Here is a 19,219-nt window from a genome sequence, read left to right on the forward strand (position 1 = left end):
GACAGCAGTCTGCATGGTGCCACACAATACTGTGGCAGGCTGTGTTTCAGCAAATAAATAACAAATCCGAATTACCAGCCTATGCAAACCAACTAATTAAAAGATGAAAGGAGGACATCCTCATAGTGGTTTGACGGTTTGTTGAATTGTAACATTGGGAGAAAATACATTTGTTCACATGAGCTTCCCTAAAGGGTCTTGACCATCAGTACCACTGTATTGATTTGGGTTTAAGATTTTGTACAAGGGGGAAATGCAGACATGGTCTAGGGTGGAGGAGTCGGAAAACAAAACAGGGCAGATTGTTTCCATGAACGTTGCTGGTCTGTGCGAAGACGAACTGGCGCCCTCCCCTTCCACCAGTGTTCCATCTCTCCCCCCCAGAGCATCATGGGAGCGTTGAGCTCAGACGGTGGGATTAGTCAAGGATCCATCTTGAGACACAGATAATGTTCTGTACCCAGACTCCCCTGCTCCTCACAGGCTTCAGCCTCTGTGCGCCTATAGCTCACGACGTGATTAGACCGAGAGCAGAGACAAACAGAAATGGCTATTTGTGTTGCATTGTTTTTGTCAAAGTGTTATTGTCTGGTTATTTTCCCCCCATTCTATTCGATAACGAGACAACTAGGTCAAGACAAAGCTGCAGCTCCAACTGTTTCCATCTCGCTGTGGTCTGACAGTAACATGGAAGTGCCCAACGGGCTGTTTAAATATGCCCTCTGGCCATCCCATCTCAAATTGCTTAAGTGGGTGGCAGAGCTACTGTACGAGTTCTCTTGTTCCAAACTGCACAATGTACATTGTGAAACACACACACACACACACACACACACACACACATTGCATTGCACATATACCCATCCAGTTGTGGCTTGGGTTGACGTGAAGAGAGGGGTGTGTGTCAGGAGGCTCATCTGCCTGTCATTTTGAGTGACAGAACAGAGAGAGAGAGAGAGAGAATGTGCAAGGAGTCCAGCAGCTGGATTTGCACCTGCAGCCTCAAACACAGATACACATTTGGGGCATCACGTTCTGTCCCACACTGTTTCCATACAGTTGACATACAACAGAGTAATTCATGAACACCTATAGCACACATGAGCACCATATAGTGTACCTAGAATAAAACAATGCACGTTGGTTTAAGCACTTCAACTTCAACAGTGTTTAGCAGCATTCAATGCACTGTTCATAGGCTTAAGAGAGTCATGTTCTCCATTCACTGTTGCCACGCCTGTTTGCTATCCATTGACAACCTCACTATTACAGATGCTTGTCTGAAGGGTAAGTATTCTAGACTAATATACAGTAGAGTAGTCTCCTGGAATTCATATTTTCTATATGAAACTATGGAATGCCACGATGGTCAAGTCAGGTCAGAGAGAGCTAAATCTGCTCCTCCACCCACTCTGCCGAAGATGTGAAATTAAATTAACAGACTTTTTCTCATTCCTTCTATATCCTGGGCTTTTAAGACACAGAAGTGACTGTTCTTGGCCCATGTAAAAGAACCCCTATTATCAAAGCATTAAGATATGATTAAACTGACATTTTCTTAAGAAAACCAAAAGAGTAGGAGAAAAGCACACTGAAAGGGAAGGAGAACTACATACTCCAGATCTTATCGGGGGTGGGGGTGGTGGGCGGGGGGGGCATACATACTGATCTTTGAAGCAGCTTATTACAGAGCAAGCTAAGAAGACAAGTGCGCTGGTGTACAGATCAGAGGAATGCAAGCAAATGCACCTGCTAGATTTCACTATCGTTCACCGTATGTCAGTCAGCATTGAGGCCCTGTCGGTCGGTGGAGCAACCTGCTCCCTTCACATTTCTAATACCAAGAGAGAGGCACACACTTTATTGTCTGTCATCATCTATATGGACAAGATAAAAGCCTTAGAAACAGTATTGGGCTCATGAATGTAAGGATGGTTTGACCATCCTATGGAATTCGGGGGGTAAGAGCCTGAGGCATTGCCCTTCGTGACTGTTGATGAGCTAGGTAACTTTCCTTCAGTGTCGTATTTGTTTTGTCTGTGAAAGTTAGACAGGTCCCACGAAGACTCATTCTTCTGTTGAACTAGATTACTTTGATCTTAGTGTCTGACCAACATTGTTTGTGAACAAATATGATTCCAAATTAGGTCTCGTATGGTGCTCTGAAAGAATAAAATAAAATAAAAAATAAAGTTGGAAGTTGACCAAAGTCTTTCTATGGATGTAAGTGGTTTGATCAATTGTGTTACACACCTACAGTAGGCATCAAGGAGGTCAGGAAATAGAATCTAATTTCTGGTATAGAAAAAGAAGCAGGCTGCCATAATGCAATACGAAAACAAGCAATATATTGTCAAAAGATCTGAACCAAGATACGACCAAGACATTTTGATTTATAGTCAACTCTCCTCTATGTGGAGGTTCTCTCTCTCTCTCTCTCTCTCTCTCTCTCTCTCTCTCTCTCTCTCTCTCTCTCTCTCTCTCTCTCTCTCTCTCTCTCTCTCTCTCTCTCTCTCTCTCTATCTCTCTCTTTCCCCAAACATCCCCCCCCCTCTCCCTCTCTCTCTAACTGGCCTGTGAGTAAACGCTACCCCGGAGCCACTCGTCGGGGGTCTTGTGTGAGCTGTATCATCATCCTGGTCAGAGGAGGGGGAAACTAGGGGGATGCAGCATCAAATGACTAATCAAAAGGAATCAGTGAGCAACACAACATAAAACAAAACTCCCCCCTCCCCACTCCCCCTCCCTCCCTTTTCACCCCCAAGATTCTTCCATCAAATGTGATGCAGGGGGGAGAAATGTGCATCAGTGCGATGGCACAATGTAGCGTTGTTGCTGATCTCCACAGCTTCACTCAACACACTCCTGCTGTGTTAATAAATCTGACCTCTGCTTAATTAAAATAACAGACTATCCTCCACTGAGAAAAAAAGAGGCAGTTTGAGAATTATTTCCAACTAGGCTAATCGCTCATTAAGATTTGGGAAAACAACAAGAAACCCATCATGAAAGATACACTGTCTATTTTTAGTTATTCAGGGAGGGTGGAGCAGTCAAAAAATTATATTTGCCAACCTAATAATGAACAAATGTAAGTATATCAAGGAAAGAGTATTGGAGGCCTGAGGATGATGTGTGGTCTCATAACCACACTATGGAAGGTTATTGGGGTAGTATTGGCTGGCTGCACAGACAATCCGGAGGAATTCATACTGCAGAGTATTTACATTCATCAAAATTAATTAATTAAAGACTATTGTCAAAAGATAATGTATAATTACATGTTTTACATGAATAATGCAAAAATAACAATAGTAACTAAATAGAAACCTCTATTATAAACCTTTATTATGTAACTATTCTTTACAAAACAAGGTGAATTGAGGGGGAGAATAACTGGGTTTAATTGTACTTTGGCTGTTCCGTCTTCTGCAGTCTTCAATGCTGGCCACTGCTGCCATGAGAGCTGTAATGCGGCAGCATGGCGTGTTAAGAAGATATCATTATCATGTGTTTTTGGAGTAAGCCGGAGATTTGGTTAAATATAGTAGTTTTTTGTTTCCTCTTCTTTTCATTTGTGTGTTAAAGCTGGGTCAAGCCGACCCCTCCCATGCCAATACTCTCACATCAAGCCGCCAGAGCGCCTCCTCTGCCATAAACACAGCCAATATCGATGCTATGCTCAAAAACTGATTGAAAAGAGACTTACATATTTCAAAGCATGCTGGGAATTGGGGGCCAGGCGACAGCTCAGAGTATTAAAGCTGAGCTAGTCACCAGTCTGCTATAAAAAGACAGCATATGCCCACAGTGTACAGTACACTCAGTACAAACCAGAGCATGTAAACTCTGATTCTAAACAACATCTTCACAAAAAAAAATCACAAAAAAAAAAATCGAATGTGAAATAGATAATCTCTGGCTTTTGTCTAGTATGGCAAAAGGGCTCAAGACAGACAGATATCCATATTTACTCATATTTACAGTAAACACTACCAAGAGACATTTTAAATAAATGTAGCCTAAACCAGTTTTATCACAGTTTAAAAACCTGTTTAACATAGCTCTTAGGGTTATGATCCATTTAGAAGCAACCTTTTTCACTAAAACGATATGATTTACAATGTATATGTACATGCAGAATGGAGTAGGCAATATTATACTGTATAGTATATTGTACATTTATTTAGTATAAAACCTAAATATGATTCACCATCTCATCCTCTAACACCAGTATTTGTATTTTGTCTTCATTGGTTAAGGAAATAATAATATACCTTCTAGTTCTCTCAAGGAATTAGACAACAGTGCATTGGACTCATTTGTGATGTGGCGAGTCATGTGATCCCATTTTTGAAATGCTGTGATTCTATAGGTTTGAAGAAAGGACACCAGCTGAAGGGCATATTAAGAAGACATTTTTTGTAGAACTGTACTCTAAGAAGCAATTGATTTGAGACTGATATTCTTAATGACTGTATCTGAATGGATGAAAAGTCTCCCATATTTCAAATGATATCCGGATTATCGAAAGATAATAACACTATTCATCTAAATCCCCAGAGTCTCATTGTCGTCGCAAAATACTTTTCTTTCTTTACAAAATCGTTGTATCTGTCTGATAGGAATTCTGTGGTGCAGTGTATCAGCAGTGCAGTGCAGTGCAGTACGTTTGCATATTTATTCAGCTGTCACATCTATCTGAAGAGATCATCTGAATTGATAAGCTAAAGAGATGGGAGAACAGTTGTTCTTTCACTGAGAGGGTGTGAAATGATTCAAGCATATTCCTGAAAAGCCTGGAATTAAATACCACTTAAACAAATGTATTATGTTTTATTTGGAAAACAATACAATTTCTAAAATGTTTTAAATTGGTGGTGATAATGACCACCAGACCTTGAACAACAAATAATGTCAACAAAACAGCAGTGATAATTGCCTCGGAAATTACTTTTCATTTATTGTACTGTAGTTATTGTTGGAGGATGTTTAAATCTCTGTCCTTTTATATATTTGGTAGACACTGATCTGGTAACACGTTGGTTACTCTGTTATATGAAATCAAATTGGCTACTGCGAATTCAGATTCTTATGACAGTACCGGTATTCAATATTTCTGTACAGAATGGATCATGTGTGCTCAGCACTATAGCTTGTATGTTCCTGAGGAGGACACAAACCCAATGACATTTTCTAGCGACCTGTCTGAAGTCATGTTCTTCACAATGTTCTTGTGAAAAGCAGGTTGAACATTATCTGGGAATTTAGGACACAGGAAAATGTCCTCTTTGATTTCCACATGAGAAATGTAAATATCACCCTTTCTTTTCTAAATAAGATGTTATTTCTCTTGACACTTGTTGTAAACACTGACCTTTATTTCATCTGTTCCTTGGGGGCTCATCAATGTACAACAGTAGTAGAGATGCATCTGCAAGTAAAGGTACAGTATGGGAGGGTTATCATGATATCATCAGCTAAAATTATGTACATCAACTCAATGAGGAGAGGACACTAGGACAGCTAACTGCTGCGATAGACAGCGGTGGTATTGACAGAAGACTTGAAATGTTACTCAATGGTGCCATCTAGTGGTTATAAAGAGACACTGAGACCCAAACCCCTTGTAACGAAGAAGTTTGGATAACAGTAATCTGATAGTTGTATTAATTTGATTGCTTTGTCTGCCGATTTATCTGACTGCAATAATAAGAGCAGCATTAAAATACTAATTAATTAACTGAATTGCGAGTAGATTGATTAACTCTAAATAAACATGAGATTGCAACAGCAAATGAGCTCTGTACTGATGCATCTGGGAGTGTGGAAGACATTTTGATTATCTGCAAACACATGTAGTTGCAAATCTTTTAATTAACACAAATAGATAGTAGTGCAATAGTGAGTGAGGCAGTTCTGTTGCAACTACAGTAGCTGCCTGGTTATGTACAGTTGGTCAGTTTAAAGGAATGAGGAAGAGGATTCCAGATAAACACTTGTGAAAGGTATCGAGAGGCACCTGACCACCTCAGTCGTTCCATTTCAACACTCAGAATGTCTATGTGCCCCCCAAAAAATAATCAGTTCATCCCTCACACAAAATCAAATGCTCATGTTAAAATACAATTCTAAATCATTCGAGCATTACAGTCAAATTCAAAGTGGATTCTAGGCCCATTTCATCATCGTTTAATTTCATTTTCTCTTCATGTTCTCAATACAAAAGTAGTCATGTTGTATTAGTGGCAATACAATGCATTTGAATTACATTTCTGTGTCATATCCACGAGGAACTCGTCATTTGGAATCGTAAGAAATAAAAAACACAAAAATATCCAGCCATATTGAATCCTGTACGAAAGCTTTAATAGGCCAGCTATCCCACTTGGATAAGTGAATGGGTTATTGTTGACAAGCCCTACTCCTTTGACTCACTATCAGAGCAGGTTGACATGGTCTGTGATGCCACAGCAGATAGCAGATTTCTTGCAGATTAGATATTGAGGACAGATGAGGCTCAGAACAGTGGTTCCACAGAGGGATGTGCACATACTGTATCCACACAATCCAAGGCCTGGAATAGATTGAGAGGGGAGCAGTCAGTCAAAAGCTCCCCTTTCTGAGGGTGCTGTCAGCATCTGCACATGCAGAAAAGCCTAATCAGAGAGATACCGGTAAAGTGCATGTAATACTTTAGAGATTTAATGCAGTTTTTAATTGGATAGAGGCCCATTATTTTTCAATACAGAAGGGGCAGTGAGGCACATAAAGCTCTTGAATATTTTTGCAAATCGTGTTCAACAGCATAATGATTAACCATGGCACTAAATTTGCCTCACAAAATGAAAAGCAAACTTCATGCAAGGCGTAATTTAATTGTTTCCCTTCACATTTTCTGCCTCCCATTGTTGGAAGCTTAACATTTTCAGAGTCTGCTTAACAGCTGCCTTGTGATGCTTGAGCTGCAACAATGTGACTGACAAATGTTTTGAAGTAGTAGGAGACTCTGAGTGTGTTTTTTGCATCCTCAGTGCCAGGGAATCGACATCATTTCCCCCTCAAAGCTGACACCCTACAATACAGTAATATTATTATATTCTACACTTAATGTAAACGTAATTCACTTACATTCCACATGGGGAACTAATCATTTTCTGATCTCTATTGCCGTATCTTCACTGATCTCTACATGTGCATTCAAGGCTATGGATAAAAGAAGATTTTCCAAAAATGTGTCCTAAAATTTCCAAGGACCTTTGTAATAACATTGTAACAACGTATAAAAAGGTACAATTATTCCATTGTTTTAATATGAATAGATTTGCCTATTTGTTGATCATGTTCATATTTTGAAAAAACATTGAGGCAATACTGACATTTCAAAATGTGTGTTTTTGTTAAAAGCATTTTTTTACAGAATCCATTTCACTCGTCAACCTGAGGAGAATACTGCCATCTGGACTACAATTAGTGGAAATGCAATCTGGTTCTTGGTGCGCATGGATATCTAGCAGTCATTTTGCTAAACACTTTTGAATCATTTGCTATGGGCAGAAAAGAGAGAAAAGAGATTCATCTGATTCAAGATACGCAGAGAGACTCTGGCTCACTTTCACTTTTATGTACATTCTTTCAACACCTGTTTGAAGACACCTGTAATGATCCAAAAGGTTCTGCAATATCAGAGAGAAACAGGATGTCATACTTTTAATGACTCCAAGTGGAAATGAAGGGGATCAATAGGATTAGGGGAAAGTTAAAGTTAAAAGGCTTTTCTGTTCAAAACAGAAAAAGATTGATGATCAAAAAGACGAAAAATGAAATAAAATAACAAATAAAAAGTATTAGGTACTGTCAAATGTAAATGTCTCTCAAATGCAAGGCCAGCAGAGGCTATGGGTGGGGGGGGGGGGCTCAGCCCACCCAAACGTGCGTCTTGGCCATCCAATCAAAAGTTACAGTTTTTTTTCCAGAATTGTTGATAGGGGGATGTTTGAATGTTTATTCTGATGTGGCAGCAGCTGGTGAAAGCAGGAACAAGTCGGCAACCAATCAAAATGTTCAGACTTTTATTCTGAAAACTGTAAATAAATGTCAATGTTGTTGAAAATCAATGACACACTAGCTAGTCAATCCAAAATATTGCAATGCAATGGATTCAGTGAGTAATCCCCACTACTACCTAGTTAGTGTAGAGTAGTGGGGATTACTCACCGATGCATTGCAATGTTTTGGCTTGACTAGTGAGTGTGTCGTTGCTCTGTCTTTACATTTTTAGAATAAAAGTCTGAACATTTGGTCAGTTGCCGACTTGTTCCCACTTTCACCAGCTGCTGTCACATATTATATTTACAGTAGGTCTATCAATTTAGTGCTGCCCAAAGCCCCCCCCCCCCCCAGTGTCTTTCAAAGTGAGGGGAAAAGAAACCAGGTTGTGATTTCTAGGTTAGCTCCACAGAGACAGAGGTTCAAGCATGGTGTGTTGGAGCCTATCATGTGTAGTACAGGAAACGACAATGATAACGACAGCCTTCTAAATCCACTCAAAATGGAACTTTCTTAATTCAGCTTGCATGGAGACTGTTGGAGATGCCGTTGCTGCCTCGTTGCTTTTTCTGCTCCTGATTACTCCTCTCATCTTATGTAAATCCTCTTAAGTCACATGTTATTGTTTATTGCAACTGTGAAGGTTAGGTGTTCCTAAGCCCTGTGTGCTTCCTTATCTCACCAGTGCATGCATCTTTGTCTCTCCAATGTGTCTTGTATTTTATTTTTTTCAAAACACTAATGGATGAAAAAAAAGTTGTCGGGACTGTTGATGTGATGTTGACAACACATTTCATACTGCACTAAAATTATAATCTTTCCCAGTGGCTAACAACAATTCCTGAAAGAGATGCGGTAGCATGCTCCAGGGATATCACAATGTTGTCTAAAAAGCTGATGTTTTTTTACCTACTCAAATTTGACCTGTCTGGAACCTCTCATCAGCTCTCTTGTTCCTAAGTGGTCATAAAGGCACACTGTTTGCTCTCCTCTGAGGTGATGGTGGTGGTGGTTGGGGGGATACCTGATGCTCATACACTGTAGGTGGATCCCTGAACAATGGACCGTCAGTTAATTAATTAATTAAATAAAAAAATTATAACCATGTCTAATTGACCATCCCCACAATACCTTCAGGAGGAGCAGAAGATAGACTTGTATAACATCATGGCATGTTGAGGATTTCTATTGTAGTCAAGTCAAGTCAAGAGTCAAGAGTCACTTTATTGTCCCATCACTGGGAAATTTGTATTGGGCTTACACCCCACAGCAGCCAACAAAGAGCAACAGACAATACAGGATATTAGCACACAAACAGAAGGCAGACCTGATTAAAACAAGAGTGGAAATAAAATGATAAGCAAGATAAGTTACATTCATCTGGTGCAGTTTAAAAGTTTAACAGAAACGGGAATAAAAGAATTTTTAAATCTATTTAATCTAGCGCGGGGGACTCTGAACCTCCTCCCAGAGGGCAGCAGTTCATACTCTGCATGTAGGACATGGGAGGGATTCATGAGAATTCTACTAGCCTGTCTGAGAGTAGCCTGTTCAAAAATAGACTGCAGTCGATAAGGATCACACTTACAATTCAAGACCGTTGAATTGTATACTGATTATTCTTGATCTGAACTTGACCTGAACTTCCTGTAACCTTACATGACCTTGTGATTCTGTAGATGCTTCCTCTTTTAAAGGGTAACGATACCTTTGCACGTGGTTGAGAGCAGACATGCGAAACCGTTGCATGTGTCAGCGAAACCAGCTTTAGTATAAAAGAAGATTGTGTTGCTGTGTTTCGGGGTCGTTCTTCATGAGAGACCTTAACATTCTCTGTGTTGACGATCCTTTTTGCAGAAAGCTTTAATTGATAATAAACCATTGAACTTGAGTAACGAATTGAGTCATTGAATTTACAGATTTCCACCACAGTACATTACACAGACACGTGCCGTACATATTACATCAGTACATGCCATGTAATGACTCATGGTAACGCAGCTGAGCAGTTTGGGTTATTACTCAATAGGAATAAAGACTGTTCCTTACTGTATTTCACTTACAATTAAAAAAAAACTCCCAACTCAATTATGCAATTAATCACCTAATTACTATGTAACAACATGTTCATGTAACTAGGATAATTAAAGTACAACTATGCATGAATAGGGGCAGCATAAGGTTCAGAGATAGGAAATGTTAGAATAGGTATAGCATAGCATAGAGTACAGCACAGTGTTTTATTTGTATAGTATAGTATAGTGGATAGTGTACATAGCCTTTATTTATGTAAACCAGCTCTTTTCCCTTCTTGTTTTTAGTTTTTTTAGTTTTTTTCCTAGCACCAGGGGAGCCCCCCCTCCCAAATTTCGTTGTTTGGTACCTGTACTATATCAATGACAATAAAGACCATTCATTCATTCATTCATTCATTCATTCATTCATAATGTGTGTTGCCAACAGAGGTTGCCCCTACCCACTAGTATACCCCCCCCCCCCCCTTTATATTATAGAACTGGATGTAGACTTGTAGAGTATCACTGTGGTGAAAGTGCATCCAAAGTCCACACCCACCCATTGTGCTACAGTGTTTACTCAAAGCCACAGTTGCATCTTGTCTCAGGCTGAGTAGAGGCACTGTAGACCCTGGATTACCTTTCATTGTCCCACCATCCAGGAGGTGTTTGTTAATGTCAAAACACTGTCAATTATTCCCTACCCACCACCAGGCATAAGGTTAATCATCATCTCATCTCTGGCAGTAAGGATACTGAATGGCAGAATAGGTGGGGTTGTTTACATTCCAGGTCTAGGAGAATTAGACCTAGTCATTTGAAGCATACTGTGCTTCATTTCAGTATACTGTGTATGTATGGCCAAACCAAAGTGCTGATTTGAGACGCAAAGGTGCACCAAGAAGTGCAAGTGGCTGCTCTGTGTGTGCTTCACTTATAGGCCTAATGGTCCTGAAGAAAAAAATCTAGAAACCTTCAGTTTGCATTCCAGCTGCAAATGCAGTGAGCTTGTCTCGTCTTCAGACGTTATAGCTATAATAAGATAGTTTATGAAACGTTATTTAATAGTTTTACCTCATGTCTTACCTCATGTTCCAGGAGCGTCAAAATTAGACAGTTGAAAACGTTTTTTCTTCATCATTAATCATTTGCTAGTAGAGAGCAATAAGGCCTACCTACCCCGAGCTGCATGGAGATAGGCTCTGCACGTTCACTTCTTTGTTCTCTGAGATCCAACTAGCTCCATCTAGCTCCATTGACATTAGACTTCTCTATTCTCAACGACAATTATTTGTCGAGACTCGCACAGAAGGTCTACAACGTGCTGACATCTGGGAAGGTTTAGGGGGGAAACTGTTTTTTTGTGGCCTGTTCTAAGGGGCGCTGTACATCGGGAAATCTGCGGAATAGAAATCTGTGCAGACTGCAGAGCAAAGCTTCGAACGCTGTTACACTATCTATCACGTGTTTGTCTGAACAACAGATCCGTCTATTGAAATACTTGAGCTGGATATTTATCATCCGATATTTACGTCCAGCACTGCACTGCATATCGACGAGAATGTCGAACCAAAGCAGGATTCTCATTAAAGGAGGAAAAGTTGTTAATAACGATTGCTCGGTCATCAGCGATGTCTACATTGAAGACGGAATAATTGTTGACGTCGGATTAAACCTTCAGATTCCGTCGGGAGTCAGAGTGATAGATGGCACCGACAAACTGGTGATGCCTGGTGGAATTGATACCCACACGCACATGGAGTTGGCATTCATGGGCACCAAAGCAGTAGATGACTTTCATATTGGGACTAAAGTAAGTACCTGTATTTTATAGTTTAGCCTACACTATAGACATTAGTATATAATAATAATTAAAGTTATTAATTGTCACTTGTTTTTTTCTGAACAGAAGGTACATTTCTAAAGTTATGTCATATAAGGCAGGTTCAGTCAAATCCAATATATATATTTAAAATGTTTTTTTTAATTAAATTAAAGTCTCAACATTCTTCCTTCAAAATGTTTAAAAGGATGGGAGACATTACTATCATTCTCTTTCTATATTCCATCAACCCCAACCTGATGTTTTTCAGCAAGCTGCTTGCAAATCCAGTTATTCTCACATATGGGGCTATGCCAGTGGATAATAACTGTATAATGCTGTATACTTACAGTAGCCTATTTATTGTTTACAAAATATAAAATGCAGTTGCTATCACAGTGAGCTTCCCTATGGTAATATACCACAGTCCAAATCTAGACACTCAAGCTCTACTAAGAATAACTGTAGGCTATTACAGCACAATGAACTCTAATCTCAATATTGTACAGCTGCAAACACAAATATGCATGCTTTTTCAGAACCTTAACCCTAGTCCCCCTGATCATCACCCCCTATTGAAACCATAACTATATAGCCCCCCCAGCCTTACCTCCCCTTTCCCAACCCCGCTGACTCTCCCTGTGTCCTTAGGCTGCCTTGGCAGGAGGGACCACCATGATCATCGACTTTGTCATCCCCAAGAGAGGCACGTCTCTTCTGGAGGCGTATGACACCTGGAGGAGCACTGCGGACGCCAAAGTCTGCTGCGACTACTCTCTCCATGTGGCTGTCACATGGTGGAGTGACCAGGTTCAAGATCGCACAATCAATAAAACAAAATGTTTCTTCTCACAACATAGGAATGTTTGTTTTTGTGTTTTTGGGCCATTAAACATGACAATGAACTCACTGGAGAGCTATCATTTATGTCAATTGTTGGTCATAATGAAGACGTATCACTTCATGCAAGAAAAGCCTTAAAAAGACTCATCTTTAATGATACTTGACATTTTGGCATGATCCCTCTAGGTCAAGAAAGAAATGGAAACTTTGGCCCAAGAGAAAGGTGTCAACTCCTTCAAGATGTTTATGGCATACAAGGATGTCTTCATGCTCAATGATCAGGAGCTGTATGCTGCATTCTCTCAATGCAAAGAGATAGGAGCTATCGCTCAAGTGCATGCAGAGAATGGAGACCTTATTGCAGAGGTGAGTAAGTGCAAACATACTGACTTTTAAGGTAGGCTACTGGTCCCTGAAAGGGTCAGTATTGACTGTCTGCTCTCTGTGTAGTATTGTATTCCAGAGTTCATCACCAGTTACGGTGAATGTATAATCTTGAGATTGGCGAATACATGATAGACAAGTCATACAAAACAAGTGTTTTACACTTTTGTTTTTAAGGGATGAAAAGTATGGCCATCTCACTAAAGTAGGAACCCTTGCTGAAAGGAGGGCAGGATGAGTATGAGTCAACATACATTGCAGACAGCATACACCCTAAGTGATGTAACTTTGACAGGAGGCTTTGAAATAGTTGTGGACTAGTTTCTCATAAGTATGCAGTATGTGGTTCTTTCTGAACCCTGGTCAAGCTGGACCACAGTAGGGTCTTGTGTCCATTCCTTACAGATATCGACTACTATTTCTGAATTGTCAAAAGCAAGTGAATAGTCTATATACTGTATATGTTTAGTATTTTGCTATCTACCAAACAACTGTATTTAACCTGGTTTGTAAATACAGTAAGAGGCATATTGCCTTTTATAACACAGCTTTGTTGAATACTTTAACCTTTTTTTAAACCAAAAACATCTAATTATGTTATCATCTTGTCGTTTTCAAGCCATGCTGAAGGTCAAGAATGGCCTGCTGAGCTGGGTGAGCCCAGGAGTAGACAGCTGTATCATCAGCATTAAATCATTGTTTCTTTTTTTTTCTTTTTTTAAAGGTCATATAATGTCATGGCCAACCTAAAGCGTGTCTAGTTTCATGCATTTCTTACACTGGTATTACATAAACAATTTAGCTTTTATATTGGTAGTTGGATAACTGATCATTTTTATGAAATATATTGCATTATTTTTCTTAACCACTGTCACTCCTCATCAGGAGACAAAACTTCAAACTTTTGAAAGAAAAGTATTTTCTTGCAATATTAGGTCCATAATAAGTGTTAAAGTTGATGTTGAGTTAGTATTGGCATCGGCATGCTTTGAATTGAACTGTTTGTTCTTTGTCTGAGGGTGCAAAGGTTGTGACTGGACTCTGTTTAGTTGAGCAAATGGCTGTACTTGAAAAGCTTTCTCAATTCATTATCAGTTCAACTAAAAGAACAAGGGTCAAAACTCCTATCGCTTTTGACTGATTACGATTGGTGAAGGATCATTAAAGACAATCATGTATTTAGTGTATATAATATATTTACAATCAATTTAATTCAGGTATATTCTAGTTCTACTTAATTTCTAGATTATTTGACAAAAGTGGGGTCTGTCGAATTACCACTAGAGGACAGCAAATGCCCATTTGCTGTCTACCAAACACAGTCAGAAAAACTGCAGGGGAATATACATCAGTTGTGAGAGTGTTTGCAGTGATTTTCCAACTCCTTGATGTTCCCACACATTATGTCTGTTATCCCTATATTTTGTCGGAGGAATCCTCTCTACATCCCTGTTTCTGTGTTGTTGTGTGTTCACAGGGGGCTAAGAAGATGCTGGCTCTTGGCATCACAGGCCCTGAGGGTCATGAGTTGTGTCGTCCTGAGGAGGTGGAAGCGGAGGCCACCCAACGTGCCATCACCATCGCCCACGCTGTCAACTGCCCGCTCTATGTGGTCCACGTCATGAGCAAGTCTGCGGCGAAGGTGGTGTCGGATGCACGCAGAGATGGTGAGGGCGGTTTCTCCATGGCCTGCTGTGAGGACGTGTGTGTGTGTGTGTGTGTGTGTGTGTGTGTGCGTGTCTGTGAGTGCGTGTGTGTGAGTGCGTGCGTGTGAGTATGACAGCTTGACTGGACATGACATGGATGGTTTTGAGGGTTCTGCTGCATTTTCCCCAAACAGGCCGTGTGGTATTCGGGGAGCCAATTGCAGCAGGGCTTGGCACAGATGGCACACACTACTGGCACAAAGACTGGGCTCACGCTGCCAGCTTTGTCATGGGCCCACCACTGAGGCCTGACCCCAGCACCCCTGGCTACCTCATGGACCTACTGGCAAAGTATGTGGAGCTGCTACTAACCAATCAGATCAATGTTTCTCTCGTTCTTCAATGAGTGTTGGTGTTGTCTGGAATGCATGACAGGAATATAAATGATTGGCATAGGCGATAGTTTAATTGGAGTGATTTGCTTTTCTTCTTTCAGCGATGACCTCAGTGTAACAGGAACGGACAACTGCACCTTCTCTATCTGTCAGAAGGCCTTGGGGAAGGATGACTTTACTAAAATCCCCAACGGGGTTAACGGAGTTGAGGATAGAATGTCTGTCATCTGGGAGAAGGGTGTGGTCAGTCCCATTATTCTGTAGTACATACGGCGAGAAAAGCCATCCTTCTTATACAGCAGCTCATTCCCAGAGAGTTTCCTGCTCAGACCACATGGTCAAAGGAAAAAAAAACACCTCATACTGCCGCCAGAAATGAACGAAGAGATATATATTATACATATATATTATATATATATTGTTATTATACAAATTAAGAGATATACTGATTGCTGGACTGATTGATTGGTGCTATAAGATGCTTACTGAATATGTCACCTTCTATGTGTAGTTACAGGAGAATAGTATATGAAACGTTTGCCTTTCAAGAATGTTCTGTACCTGTCAAAATGTAAACCATCATGGTGTTCAGTACAGTATGTTGTGGGTGGCCATCTTTCTTTCCTTTCCCTTATTGTGAGTTAAATATTTCAGCCTGGTCACCCTTAGACCATTGAAGAGATTTGCTGTGTAAAATGCTGCCCAACAATCAGGAGTTTTGATATTTGGAGTGCATCTGTACAGGAGGTGCTTTCTGCACAGTTAAGCATTGACCTATTGTCCACTCATTCTGTTAGGAAGTTCAGTATGGTATATTGAAAGTCTGTATTTTGTGTAATTACGTTCCTCAGCATAGTGGGAAAATGGATGAAAATCGATTTGTAGCAGTCACCAGCAGCAATGCAGCAAAAATCTTCAACTTCTACCCCCAGAAAGGAAGGATTGCCAAGGGCTGTGACGCTGATGTGGTCATATGGGACCCAAGCTTAACCAGGTGAGACCAATGGAGACATTTATCAATTCAATTGTTTAATTTAGTTATGATGATGATTACTCTTTTTTATTATTATTCATGCAAACACATTCTTAAGATTTTTAAATGTACAGTCTCTATAGAATGTCTAGAATAGAAGTACAGTATGTCTCGAAACGTAGTATCCCTACTGTTGAGTGAAAGGCAAACAGCAAAGAGCAGTTTATTGTCATGTCAATGTACTTGGCTTAGAGCATTTTATCACTGCTATCAAAATCTTCAACTGCAGAAGTGTTGAAACATTAAGAAATCGTGAAAGCCTGTCTTCAGGGTGCATAACATTTGTCGAAATAAGAGAGCATTTCAGTCATAGCAATGCTGTAGATGTGAAGGATGAGGGAGATGTACTGTACGCTGTAGCTGATTGACAACATGCTCGGTAAAGTTCGCCGAACTATACAGTGTATCATTGGCTGTCATGACTACAACATTAAGCCTATTGAAACAATTGTCTCAGACTCCGCCCACAATGACTTGACATCATCACTGATGTCGTCTGTATCATTTTTATCATTAGTGTTCAAAAGATTGGCCAATTTGTACAGTATCTGTTATTGGTGATATTCCTATGCGCATAATGTATGAGTAATGTTTTTGGAAATTAGATGAAGGGTTATGAATAGACCATCATTGCCTGTTTAAAAAAAAAATCATGAAGCAATTCAACATGCTCATGGAAGCACTGATGCTATATGCATCAGTGAGGTAGAAATATTTGTTGCGCTGTGGTCATGTTATTTTTTATGAGTTTTACACATCATACATTATCATAATGTGGTGTCTCTGGAAGGTTTATGAAATATCTTTTTTTATCACAATTCTTCAAGCTTGATCAAATGTTCGTGACAGTAGACATACAGTAGTATGTGTGTAGGATGTGGATATTGTGTAATATCTCTCCCTCACACACAGCACAGTGTGTATCTCTGATACTGTATGTCCCTACAAGTTCACATGCGCGCACACACACACACACACACACACACACACACACACACACACACACATACACACACACACACATACACACACACACATACACACACACACACACACACACACACACACACACACACACAGTAAGGTACTGTACAGATCTTTCCCAAGCAGTGAACTATGTTTGCATGCAAGGGGCCAGCAGGAGCGGACCAGGCTTATATAACCCAGCACGACACTGCTCTCTTTACTATAGAATCTGGGCTAAGTCCCTCAAGGCAAATAACAAACTGCTGATGTGAGCTGGGAAAGGAGTATGAACACCAGTGTAATTTGCTGCAAATGAATTCCATGATAATGTAAGGCGGGCTCTTATATATTATCACATGTATAAGTGTGGCTCAGACTTTCTGAATATTACTGCCATGGAATGAGAAAGAGCCTTTTGATTCATACTCTGAATGCCTGAATCACCTCATATTTCAATATAAGATACATTGTTAGAATAGCAGGATTCTGTAGTTGTAGTTTGACTTAAAACGTGCAGTACACTGCACCGATGGACCGTTAACGTCTTAGTGTGGTTCAGGCTTGATTGTTTGATTGTTGTAGCTGTGAATTCATCTGTGAAACTGCATAATTAATGACCCTTCGAGTAACTGTTGCTTAAAAACATCCGGGGCCCAAGGCAAGAAACAGTTATGCAATGGGAGGAAGCTCTGTCTTTGGTTTTATGTGTCATAATTACACTACTTATGAAAAATGTATGAAAATTGTCCAAATTGTATTTACTTAGCTTAGGAGTTCTACGCTTTAGTATGTTATTGCTACAGAACTATACATAAAAACGGAGTGCGTGGACGATTATCTGGCCTCCAAGCATTCATCCTGTAGAGAGAGATCAATGCAAGATTAGCATTTGCCTTACTGATATAGTGTGTCTGTCTCTCAGCAAGGTTGAAGGTTTACCTTGGGACACAGCATTTCTTAGATAAAAACTTGAAAGTGATGCCTGTCATCTGTCTCTTAACTTAAACCCTCATTCATATTCATCACCCAGTTCCAGCTCGAGGCGTATGGCTGTGTTATGTCAGTGTGGCTGAGCAGCAGCGTTCTTTTACTATGCTGACGCAGCATTTCTCAAATAACTGCCACAGTACTGCCATAAGAAAAAAACACAGAAAAATATTTAGACACAATTTATTGACAGAAATGTTTTCAGGGTTAAATGCTTAGTAAGCTTTTTAGACAAGAGAATGCCTCATGCTAGTAGTTGTAAACATGCCACTCATTCTCCTGTCATGTGTTGGTACTGCACTGTCTCTGTCTGAGTAGGACCATATCTGCCCAGACCCATCACCAGGCCTGTGACTACAACATCTTTGAAGGCATGGAGTGCCATGGCGTTCCCGTGGTGACCATCTCCAGAGGGAAGGTGGTGTATGAGGACGGCCGCCTGCACACCGCCGCGGGAGAAGGCAGGTTCATCCCCCGCCAACCCTTCTCCGAGTTTGTTTACAAACGAGTCAATCAGAGGGAGCAGGTCAGTCTGTCTGGGTCTTGAATTGAATCTTTTACCTTACTCTATGTATTTTTGAGGGGGAAACTGGGAGGACTTTTGTATAACAATCTTTTGAATTTGAAATTCTTTGTTTTTCAGGTGGGACAGCCGTGTGCTGTGGCCAGAAAGCCTTATGATGGTGAAGTCATAACCATAGAATAGGACGGGACTTTGACTCTAGCAACATATCTTAAAAGGGGCAATCTGTAATGAGTACATCCATTTTCTGACTTTTAATTGTAAAAAAAAAAACACTGTACAGATTAATACTATCATTTTGATCTAATGCTTTTGATCTCACACCTATATAGGTAGGTACTATAATTTTCAAGACGACCACCATATTTTGAAATATAAATATATATAAATTATTTGTAATTGTCCTTTGTCGTCTATGTGCTGGTGACCATTCTGTTTGGGGCAAAAGGAATTGTTCCAGCCATCCCTGTACACGATGTTGAGGATGACAATTATGATCATTTTGATGATGATGATGATTGTGACAACTACAATGATGACAATGATGACGGGTGCT

The 19,219-nt window shown here is 40.1% G+C and overlaps 1 protein-coding gene across 1 annotated transcript; it reads left to right on the plus strand.

The window, feature by feature from the left end:
• The first annotated feature begins 11,266 nt into the window (after positions 1-11,266).
• Positions 11,267-18,996, plus strand: dpys (dihydropyrimidinase). The gene is made up of 9 exons (XM_080540749.1): positions 11,267-11,877; positions 12,538-12,696; positions 12,916-13,095; positions 14,591-14,780; positions 14,954-15,110; positions 15,256-15,397; positions 16,006-16,148; positions 18,459-18,666; positions 18,784-18,996. Exons 1-9 carry the CDS (start codon positions 11,626-11,628, stop codon positions 18,844-18,846), a joined length of 1,494 nt encoding a protein of 497 aa, XP_080396875.1. The 5' UTR covers positions 11,267-11,625; the 3' UTR covers positions 18,847-18,996.
• Positions 18,997-19,219: the final 223 nt, after the last annotated feature.

The sequence above is a fragment of the Nansenia antarctica genome (assembly GCF_963989245.1).
Source record: "Nansenia antarctica genome assembly, chromosome: 10".
In the NCBI taxonomy this organism is placed as follows: Eukaryota; Metazoa; Chordata; class Actinopteri; order Argentiniformes; family Microstomatidae; genus Nansenia; species Nansenia antarctica.

Bases quoted from the DNA above. Each gene is read 5' to 3' on its own strand.
- dpys (XM_080540749.1), top strand. From the start codon at position 11,626: ATGTCGAACCAAAGCAGGATTCTCATTAAAGGAGGAAAAGTTGTTAAT. The intron at 13,096-14,590 runs GTGAGTAAGTGC...GTGTGTTCACAG, and splicing joins ATGGAGACCTTATTGCAGAG to GGGGCTAAGAAGATGCTGGC. The intron at 16,149-18,458 runs GTGAGACCAATG...CTGTCTGAGTAG, and splicing joins TGGGACCCAAGCTTAACCAG to GACCATATCTGCCCAGACCC.